Source organism: Lactuca serriola, chromosome 6 (assembly GCF_051521515.1).
Source record: "Lactuca serriola cultivar US96UC23 chromosome 6, Lser_US96UC23_V15, whole genome shotgun sequence".
Classification (NCBI taxonomy): domain Eukaryota; kingdom Viridiplantae; phylum Streptophyta; class Magnoliopsida; order Asterales; family Asteraceae; genus Lactuca; species Lactuca serriola.
Genome location: NC_136413.1, coordinates 172,686,077 through 172,697,409, shown reverse-complemented (window position 1 = coordinate 172,697,409; position 11,333 = coordinate 172,686,077). Strand labels below are relative to the sequence as shown.

The following is an 11,333-nucleotide window of genomic DNA, read 5'->3' as shown; positions in this document are numbered from 1 at the left end:
AAATAACACGTTTCATGTCATATATATCATCTATGTAATTAGTTGTGCACTTTATTCTTCTAGTAATGGTATTTTTGAAATACTTCTCTTTTGAATATTTTAAAACTTAGAATACCATGAAAAAAATGTTAATAACCAAATATGATCAAAACATGGTACAATAATAACATTAACAGATAAAGTAACGTTTATGGGGCTACCGTGACACATTCAAACTCAAAACATTAAATAATACTATGGTTCTAAAGATTTCAAATTAGTTAATTAGATGCAATTTATCATTGATTAATAAAAATAGTAACCAACCACACTCGATCACTTGTCTCTAACAACTCATCCACAACCCCATAATCATATTCAATGAACTTATTGAGGTGTATCCAAATAAAATTATTACAAGCATATTACTTTCAAAATCTTCTTAACATAATAAATCGACGATTACTGGTCTTGCCGGTCATACTTCACGGGCACAAGGGTAAGAGGCGTTTTTCTAACAACAATCAAGGATCCTACCTCTTCCATGTCCAGTTCCTCGTTCTTCAGTCCACTTGGAAGTTGCCAATCAAAAGAGTAAAAAAGGTTTGCAATCGTATATTCCACAATCTGAGTAGCAACGCTTGCCGCTGGACAGGCTCTTCTGCCCCCTCCAAATGGAATCATCTCACTACGATCCAACTCAAGGTTTTCTAAGCGCTCAGGATTGAAGATGGATGCACTCTCTGTCCAGACTTTTGGATCCCTTCCTATTCCCCATGCATTTATCAACACTCTTGTCCCAGGGAAGATGTCGTACCCACCAATCTGACAATGCTTTACGCATTCTCTTGTAAGCAAGAATGGAACAGTCGAATGCAATCTTAGCGCCTCCTTCACCACCAACTTTAAGTATGACATATTTGCAACATCTGCTTCCTCAACGCTTGATTTTCTTCCAACACATCTTCGAATTTCTTCCTGTAGCTTTTTCATAACTCTAGGATTTTTAATAATCTCAGACATTGTCCACACCATTGTCGTAGTAGTTGTATCAATTGCTCCATTTAGCACATTCTGATTATAAAGTTTAAGATCATAAGAGTTAGCTTACATTTATATGGTCTTTTGAGAAACAATATTAATTTATATGGTATATAAATCTAAATAAGAAAAGTAAAAGTTTTTACCATCAAAAGGGCTTTCATTTCGTTTGTAGTCAACTGAGATCTGCATGCATCAACCATGTCGTTTTCATGGTCAATTGTTCCAGTATGATCGATATGCTCATCAAGAACCATTTGAAGGAAGGCATCAAAATTACTGAAAGTCTTTTCTAGCCTCCGATTAAACCCAAGTAGTTCGTCTAATATCAACCCTAATCTACCTGGATAAATATCGGAAACAGAACCACAAAGAGAGATTACCAGATCATCAAGCATCTCTTTTAATTTTTTACCTCTAAACGTCTCTTCTCTATAGCTCTTACCCACTGCAACCTTGCTAACAATGTCGGTTACAAGATGAAAGAGCCTCTCGTCTAGGTCAATGGTAGTATTCAAAGGCAGTGATGAAAAAGAATCAAGCATGCCCTTGACCTCAGTGTCTACCACTTTTTTGAACAATCTACTCCTCTTAGAACCTAAGAACTCGGTTACCAAAACCTTTCGCATCTCCTTCCATTGATCAGCATGAGGGGAGAAAGCAACGTCCATGTAGTCGAAGGTTAGTCGTTTGAAACCCTTGGAACGTGGACGATTACAAAGTATCTGATCGTGGGTTTTTAAGGCCTGGTTTGCAAATTCACTGGAGGAGATGATGACGTATGGTGTGGCACCTAAATGGACAGTCATAATAGGGCCGTATTTTCGGGAGACTTTCCATAGGATTTGATGGAAGTTTTTACCAATCACTTGATGCAAGTTTCCTATTATCGGAAGTCTAGGAGGGCTGGGGGGAAGGTTAGGGGCAGCTTTGGATGATTTCATCCATCGTAGAGCATATATGAAGATAAAAGAAGAAAAAAGAATTGATACCGATGAAAAAAGGGATGAAGGGAAGAAAGCAAAGATATCCATGTCAGTGGGGTTTTTTTCTTTGTTGTGTTTGTTTGGAAGTTAATGGAATCCATGCACCTCCATTTATAATGGAGCCTAAGATGACAATCCATCAACTTATTTTAAAATAAAAAAGATTGATGAGGTGCCAGCCGCCATCTCCTTCCTGTACAATGTTGAATATGTGACTATATTGACTATGTATTTGTAAATTAATTTTAATAATTCTATTGCTTCCTACCACAAAGTTGATGATTTATTTAATTTTCCAATGGTTAATTCATAGTAATTGCTTGGCACCACAAAATCGATTGTTTAATGGATAAATTGTAGGTACGTACCAATCTTGAAAATGACGAAATTAAAATGCGTTAATAAGTATCACCAATAAAATTATGTAGCTTAACGGTCGTAAAAGTTCAAATATGTAGGAGTTTATATATACTCAAATATAAAACGTTTAAGACTATTTTCATTTACGACTAAAACCAATCCAACCATTTATTAATTTTTTTTTAATCTATATACCCAACCAACTAAAATAATTTTTATCAACTCTATTAAAAACTCAAAGCAACCCAACATTTTAATGTTATAAAATAATTAAAATTATATAAAAACATATGAATATTTGTTTCTATTTGTAGAGAAAAAAAATTATAAATACGGGTCTATTTTTTATTTTTATTTTTAAAAACAAAAAGCCTAATTTATTATTATAAGATTTATTTAAGCAAAGAAAAAACAAAAAAACAATTGAAAGTTTAAGACAAATGTTCACAACTAAGTTTAAGTTTAGTGCACCCACCCTTTCCTCTTTAATTGGCCATTTTTCTTTAGTTTTCATTTTCTTTTAATCCATTTTTGGTGATCAATCAATGGGAGTAATCTAAATATCCTATTTTAAACAATTAGTTATGCAATTACACTGAACATTTTTTTTGGTGATGTCTTTATCTATCAAACTTTTACGCTACAAAAAGTAAAACCATTATTGGTGACAAAGATCATCTTTAAAGGTTCATTTTGTTTTCGTTAATAGTATTACGGACGACATGTTGCTGCTAATAGCTCATAATTAAAACCTTTTATGGTGTGTATTGTTGTTGTCAACAATGTTCATCCTCACCGTTAATACTTCTATTGCTAAAACATTTTTTTAAAAAATATTGCAGCGACTCTATATAAATAGTATTTAAATTGCTATTAAACTATATAAAAACAATATTAATATTGCAGATATACATATATAATCCACATTATCATATAATTTTATTAGTATAAACTCCATAAAATATTGAAGTCGTTAACAAACATACAACATTAACAACCTATAAAACTAAACATAAACTAGCAAGTCATCATTGTCATCTTCGCCGTCTCCGGGCCGATCGTTATCCTCATCTTTTTGCAACAACGATTGAAACTAATTTGCAAGTTTCTTGCTATATGTCGGGTTTTTATAATAGCGTCCACGGGATCGTCCGCCTACCAAAGAAATATGGACATTAATATTAATTCAACATAATAGCATCCAAATTGTCAACATACCAAAATACCAATAAAATTTAACCAAACTTCATATTAATTAACAAAACTACCAACATACCATATGCAAAATATAAACATACTAAAATCCCAAACTGCATATCAAACTTCAACCACCAAAGATATCAAAATACTAACCTAACATAAACCAAAATACCAAATTAAGAACATTAACCAAACCACATATCAAACATCCAATTAATCCCCAAAACTAATAACATATCATACTACCAAGTTATCAATATACCAAAGTACATATATCAAAGTTTCAATTACCGTAGACAACAAACTAACATAAATTAAAATATCAAAGTAAGAACATAAACTGAACTTCCAATTACCAAAGATCATAACAAATAATCAACGAGCATCCAAATTACTAAACTAAAGTGCATTAACAATCTTTATGTGAGAGTTTGAAATTAAAAATAATTTAGTTTATATTACGTTCACGCATAAGGTGCAATCATGATAAATTAATAAAATAAGAGAAACGTGTAATGAGAGGATATTGAGTAATCACTTCCCCTCCTCCATTTCTCAATATAAACGCCATGATCATATGTGTAAATACATATCCATCAGATTACCATTGAGGCACCATTTCAAGAAGTGGAAACAATCAAAATATGACACCATCTTCAATATATTGAATATGTTAATCCCTTCAGGTAAGTGTTCTTTAAGTACTTTAGGGTTTTTCATGTTTATGCACAAATTGATCATTGATTATGGCTATAAATCTACAAATAGGTCATGGACATATGAAATAGTTTGTTTCTATATTATGTGTAATGTCCCGATTTTCAAAGAAAATTTCTTACTTTTGTTTATTAAAATATATCAGAGTATGATTACATTGTGTGGAAACATGTTACGAATGCGCGTATGTACAGTCGAACATTGCTACAGTATATATACATGCATACATATAATGGCTCATGATCTACCAATAATACGTGTATTTATCGGTTATGCGTCATTTCATTAACACAGGTCTTTGTGTACTTACAACCTACACGTAATTTCCTTAACACGCAGGACTATAGGATCGCGACCTCTTTAACCGTTCCACCATTATCCCTAACTAAGTCTTTAATTATAGTAATTATGCACATAGAGGATGCACTTTAGATTCTACTAGTTTAGAGGTAATTATACCATCTACTCTACCAGTTTACACTTAAGCAAATAGAGACTAGTCTATTAGCTCTACACTATTAGTTCTCTATCCTAACATATATGAACATGTATTCTAATGTATAGTATAGTGAGATTACTCAGGTGGACAGTTTCCCAAAAGATTAACAACTTTTTGGGCGATCCCACTGGTAGTCAATGGGTATTAACCTATAATACTATACTTATTAGTCCTTATAGGAACCTGCACTACTAGAAAAAAGCCCTTTAATGACGCGCAAACAACGACACGCGCTGACAGTGGACACGCATTTGTGCGTGCTCTAAAAAATAATGTCAGCTTTGCAAAATGTGAAGGATAGAAGACACACATTTTTTGCGCCCCCTAAAATTAACGTCCAAAAAAAACACGGAGGGCTCCTACCGTAAAAGGCGTATCGTGTAAAGATGTCGTTTTATATTTTTTTTAGGAAGCGCGTTTTCGCTTTTTTTTTTTCAATCGGCGATGGTGGGAAATGAAATCCCAAAAAATTAAGCACCCGCCTAATGCTTCTTCTCCTTCAACAATCCTCTAACAAAGAACCCTAATTCTATTGTCAGGCCCTAAGCCGCCATCACCTGTACCGAACCCCATCACCAACATCGAACCCCAAAAAATGAAACACCCGCCTAAGCCCGTCTTCCAGTACCTTGATCTGCACTCTCTCTCCCTTCTTTTTTGCAAGCCCTAAGCCGCCATCACCAGCATCGTACCCCATAAGCTCTAAGCGGCCATGGATTCTGTAAAGAGTGCTTGTCTCGTATGTTTTCATTAGCGCCATCAGACACTACTCTTATCTATCCACGAAGTCGCCGAGTCTCCGTATGTTTTCATCAGCGCCATTCGACGAAAAGAACTAGGGCTTTGAACCACATCTCAATAAATTGTTCAAAGAGATCCAGCGGCTCCTCTCACTCAAAACACCTTCGATTGAAGGTTATGTGACTCCTTACTCTCCTCATTCTCTCCTCTTCGTTGTCGTATGTCGCCCTCCCTCGCTATCTCCTTCTATCTCTGCCCTTCTACTTCTCCCTCGCTGGGGGCCCTGGTACCTTCAATTTCTGTTTGCATTTCATCAGCTAATTTGTTGATTTCTTTCGGATGCGAATTCAAATCACATGTTCTTCTTTGGCAATTTGGAGGTGTAATTCAGGTTGTATTACAGGAGAGTGGAGGAAGGGAAATAATATCCAGTACTCTGTAGGAGATTAGCTAGCTTAAACGAAGAGTTCATTTCACATAAAAGTCCAACAGGTGGGTTCGATTTCATCGCCGTGAAGAGGATTGAACAAAAACTCATCGATTACAATCAAGAAGCAGAAAGATTTTGGGGTAATTCAAATTTCAGTATCATTTCAACATCTCTCAAAGATCTCTAATTCTCTTCCACTTCATTTAATCTCTTAACATGACTTGATTTAGGTTATGCATATGAAGAGGTATCAAAAGTCTCACCTTATCATCGATTCATTGCATACACCATCTATGACAAAGACAACGATTTCTTCAAATTATGTGTGAGAGATTTGAATTCAGGTTCTCTTTGTAGCAAGCCACAAGCTGATTGGGTCTGTAATGTTGCCTGGGCTAAAGGGGGTCAAGCATTGCTATACGTTGTCACTAATCAAAAAAAGAATCCTTACAGGTATCCTATATAAGTATATACAACTTTTTCTAAACTCTATATCTCTTATCTAAATTAAACATTTTATATTTCTTGTATATGATTTTAGGATATATTTTAGTATGCTTGGATCAAAGGATGAAGATGTGATACTCTTAGAAGAACCTGAAGAAAATGTGCATGTTAACATCAGACATACCAAGGATTTTAAGTTTGTGACTGTTTATGTGTTTTCAACCACATATTCAAAGGTATTATTATATACTAGCTTTAATTGTTTTTATTTCATTGATTTTTCTTTCAAGAATCATTCAAACTTCAAATTCTTTAGGTTTTTCTGATCAATGCAGCCGATCCTCTATCTGGTTTAACACTTGTGTGGGAATGTGAAGCTTGTGCACATTGCATTATCGAGCATCATCAAGGCTATCTTTATCTTTTTACCAATGCTAACAAAGAAGGGCAATCAGTAAATTACCATTATATCCTTCGTAGCCCTCTTCACTCTTCAAGTCCAAGAAAGTGGGAGGTTAGACTTTCTTTTGAGATATGATGTTTTTTCTTAATGAAAAAAGACTTTCTTTTTACCTTTTTTTTTAAATGTTACAGAATGTATTTATTGATGACAATGATTTGGTGATTGAGGATGTTGACTTTTGTGACACATTTGGTGCTTATTGTTAAAGAAGGTGAAAGATTCAGGCTTTGTTCAGTTGCATTGCCTCTTCTAAGAAATAAGTTTTTTTTTATAGTTTTATTAATGTTATGATGATTCAGATTTCATATATTGTTATTTTCGTTTATTGGGTATAAAAATTTGAGACATTTTTGCCCTTTTGTCTAACAGGATGTGTTCCATCTTAAAGAGCTGGGATTACATTTTCTTCCTCTTCCAGAATCTATTTCCCAAATATCACCTGGACCAAATTATGACTTTTATTGACCAATCATGCGATTTACAATTTCATCACCTGTGGTATGTTTTTGTTAAAATTTTATGACGAACAAGCCCTTACTTTTTGTTTACCATCTGAATTTGTTTTCTTTTCAGATGCCTGATGCAGTTGTTGATTATAATTTATCAAATGGGAAATTTGAAATCATTCAACAACAAAACCTGCTTCAAGAAAGAACAAGTGTTTTATATGGCACAACTTTTGTGGGACCCACAATAGATAATAAATCAAATAGTTATAACTATGGGGAGTCAAAGTCATGGAATGATCTTTCTGAGTTTTATGGTTGTGAAAATCATCAAGTGGTTTCTAGTGATGGAGTCAAAGTTGGTTTGACTATTGTTTATTCACATAAAGGAAAAAAGAAGGTGAAAATCCTGGATTGCTTCATGGACATGGTGCTTGTGGTGAGTTGTTTCATAAAAAATGGTGTAATGAGTCAAAAAGTCTTCTTGATCGTGGTTGGATTCTTGCATATGCTGATGTTAGGTTAGTTTTTTTTAATTATTAAATCTTGTTCTATAGTTAATATTGTTTTTTAATATATTTATATAGGGGAGGGGATTATAACAAAAGGGAAAAATGAAAGAAACAACACATTTTTATTTTACTTTGAAAAAAGGTCATGAAAGACCTTATATATTGAGTTTTTTCTAGATAAACATCATTTTTTTTTCTTGAAGATCTTGTAGTTTTCCATTTTTCCAAAAAAGCCCTCAATTTTTTTTTCTTCCAAAAAAACCCTCTTTTTTCTTAAAAAAACCCTCACATTTGACAAGTTTTTTGGAAAGTAGCTGCTAAAATGGCCAAATTGAAAAAAATGAAAAAATAAAAGGTGTTTTCTGAAAAAAAGTAACATTTAAAAATTGTACTTTTCATAAAAAAAAATTCTACTTTAAAAATTTACCAAACTACAACACTTTTAATAAAAAAAATTCTTATTAGAAAATTCTACTTTAAAAATTGTTTACATTACTATAATTTAAAAAAATAATCGAAAGTACGTTGCTATATATTGTATATAAGTATATAACCCAAAACAAAACATTATTATTATTCTTTGTTTTTTTTAATAGTTTTGTTGTATTTTCAGGAGTGGAGGTGGGAGAGGAAAGAAATGGCATGAAGATGGAAGAAGCATTGAAAAACAAAATTCAATTAATAATTATATTTCATGTGCAAAATTCCTAATTAACAATAAAATTATACACCAAAATAAATTAGCAGGTTGGGTAAATTGGTAAAATAACATATAATTCATAAAATAACATATAATTTTTAATATTAGATAAAAAATTAATAAAAAATTGATATACTCCTAATTAAAATATCTTTATGTTATATTATAATAAGGAAACACGATTCATTAAATGTGTGTGTGGGATATCAAACTTCTATGTGAAAAGTAAAAACTACATAGGCACCTGCCCACTGTTTTTGTCTTTTATTTATTTGTTTATTTATTTTCATTAATGTCTTGATTTGTTTAGTCTTATGACTTGGATATCTGAGGAACTAAAGTTTAGTTGATGAACAAACCGATCAAAATTAATAGAAAGGTTTGAAATCAGATTGCTTAGAATGACCAAAAGATTAGAAATCAGATTGCATGCAAGCTGTTTGATCAAATGCCCGAGAGAGATTACCTTCTTTATATGTGATTATATTTCCCATTTTTTTAAAAATTTAGCAAGTGAAGTTTCAATTTTACAATTAAACGAAAACAAAATCAACCGCTTGGATTTTTATTCATTTTTTTTTTATAAAAATGTACGTTTTTCTTACCCGCCATTCCTGACATTGGACCACTTTATTCCTAAGCCGGTCATGTATGAGTTGGTAACCACACGTTTCCGGTGTTGATAGTCCACAGTGAAGTCCAGAGTTGATCCTCAAATTTCATGTCCTTCCTCCTTTTTTTATTAAAAGACCAGAATACCCTCTTTTATGTATCTTGAAATAAATAATAATGAATGGTTCTTTACAAATAAGTAAAAAATTTAAAATTATTAATTTTTTGTTGTATTTATTTTCATCTCCTGCCAACCAAACACGTGACAATATTAAATACATTAAATACATGTATTCTAACATCTATGGCTTTTTGTTGTATTATAACAGGTTCTACTTGGAGTGCCTCACAATTCCTATATTTTTTTGTTGGATTTAATCTTCCCAAGGTGAATCTAAGTTCTAATATATTGCAACTAACATACTTGCAGTTTATATCATCTAAATCTAAACTGCATGCAAGGAATATGTATAGTGTTTTTTTTGTCGCTGCTATTGACTAGTTTACCCTTGAGTATCCTTTAATAAGATAATGTTAGTTAGTAGTTGTTAATGATTCAAATATTTGTAATATGCTTTTGCAGGGCAATTTGTTATATTGGGCAGCCAACAGCTCCCTAACCCTTGTTCAGGTTGGTTTTAGCTTTCTAATATAGTGTTCCTTATGATGGAATCATGGCTCATTCCATCACAACAGAAAAAAAATTATTTGTTTTGGGGGATATTTGCATAAAAACCCTAAAATTTTTTAGAAAAATACGGTTTTACCCTAACATCACTTTTTGGTGGGTTTAGAGGGTGCTGCTTTCCCATAAACACCAACCTCTGAACTCAACAACCAGATAAATTAGAAAAGGGTATAATGGAAAAACCAATACTTTTTTTGATTTGGAATTGCTTCTTCATTATTTGTTTAATGAACAAAAGGGTAAAATGGGAAAACCAATATTTTTGTAAGTGGAAAGATAAATTAGAAAAGTGGATGATTAGCCTCTGGATGATGAAATTGTTTTGGAGTTAGACCAAATGGAGAAAGTATCTGATATAGAAGATATCTTGAGTTACAGGCCTGCTGCTGAACATGAGCTTCAGGTATGATTATGATCATTGTTGTTAATATCTATTACATGTTCTTTTTACTTATACAATATGTTAAAGACTATGAACATGTAGGACTTGTTGGTGGATTCAGCATCTGGTTTTGGAAATAGTGAAGCATAATATATATATATATATATATATATATATATATATATATATATATATATATATATTAGTTTACAAACTGTAGAATGTGTTCAGTAGTGAATCTCATTGGGACAAAATGGTAAATCTGCAGGTGGTTCAATCAATGTCATTTAGTAATATTTGGAATTACAACCTCTGTATGTTTGACTAAAACCTTCTAATTTTGTTTACTTTTTAACTTTGTTTTAGGTTTCATTTAGTAATAAAGTATCAACTATCAACAGTTATGTGGTAGTAATCCTTCTGAGGGGGTGTTTGTTGGGATGCTTCTTTCAATGTCATTAACAACAGTGGTAAGTAAAATCTTACTATTATGAAAATCTTTTGCTTAAACCTACCTTATTGACCTGTAGATGATTAAACATTAATTTAATTATCCAGGTTTTGAAGTTTTTGATGGAAAAGAATAGTGTTAATTCTCTTCATAGAAAAGTATGTTGGTAGTTGATAGTTAGTTTTGTTTACTTCTTTTTATAGTTTATTTTAGCATATTTCATTCATAATTTAGATAATTTCCATGCATATTTTCCCTTTTGTTATTTTTATAACCATTTCGGGGTACTTTCTAGTTTCTTGAGCATTATTGCAGATTTTCTTGGAAACTAGCGGGGCGGCACTCTTGCGATGCGATTGGGCTTGAAGGGAATTGGAGATTTCATGCTTGATGGCTATGAAGGTGATTCATGGGGTGGACTTGTCAACTGCTTGAAGGCTTGGAAGAATTGAGCTTTAAATTTGAAAGATGCGGGGGAACATTCAAGCGTATGAAAATTATTAATCGGGCGAGTTCACGAGCTTTGGAGGATTTAGAGAGGTCAAATTGGGCTTTAAATGAAGAAAAACTTGAAGAAAATGGGCTAGGAGGTGATTGGATTCGATCTGGGCTAGTGGGATATGCTTTAGAGGCCCAAAATCTCAAAGGAGCCCATGTCAGGTACCACCCGCGCAACCCA

The 11,333-nt window shown here is 32.7% G+C and overlaps 1 protein-coding gene and 1 pseudogene across 1 annotated transcript; one reads left to right on the top strand and one right to left on the bottom strand.

Moving 5' to 3' along the window:
* Nucleotides 1-256: 256 nt before the first annotated feature.
* LOC145057387 (eupatolide synthase-like) lies at nucleotides 257-2,096 on the bottom strand. The gene is made up of 2 exons (XM_079005211.1): nucleotides 1,167-2,096; nucleotides 257-1,053 (listed from the first exon to the last, which is right to left on the bottom strand). The coding sequence occupies exons 1-2, from the start codon at nucleotides 2,052-2,054 to the stop codon at nucleotides 442-444; spliced, it is 1,500 nt and encodes a 499-aa protein (XP_078861337.1). The 5' UTR covers nucleotides 2,055-2,096; the 3' UTR covers nucleotides 257-441.
* A 3,398-nt stretch (nucleotides 2,097-5,494) lies between these two features.
* On the top strand, nucleotides 5,495-10,353 carry LOC145060418 (uncharacterized; annotated as a pseudogene).
* The last annotated feature ends 980 nt before the right edge of the window (nucleotides 10,354-11,333 follow it).

What these genes read in the sequence shown, in the direction of transcription:
- LOC145057387 (XM_079005211.1), bottom strand. Translation starts at nt 2,054, where the DNA reads ATGGATATCTTTGCTTTCTTCCCTTCATCCCTTTTTTCATCGGTATCA. An exon ending in AAATGAAAGCCCTTTTGATG is followed by an intron (nt 1,054 to 1,166) that starts GTAAAAACTTTT and finishes CTTTATAATCAG; the next exon opens with AATGTGCTAAATGGAGCAAT.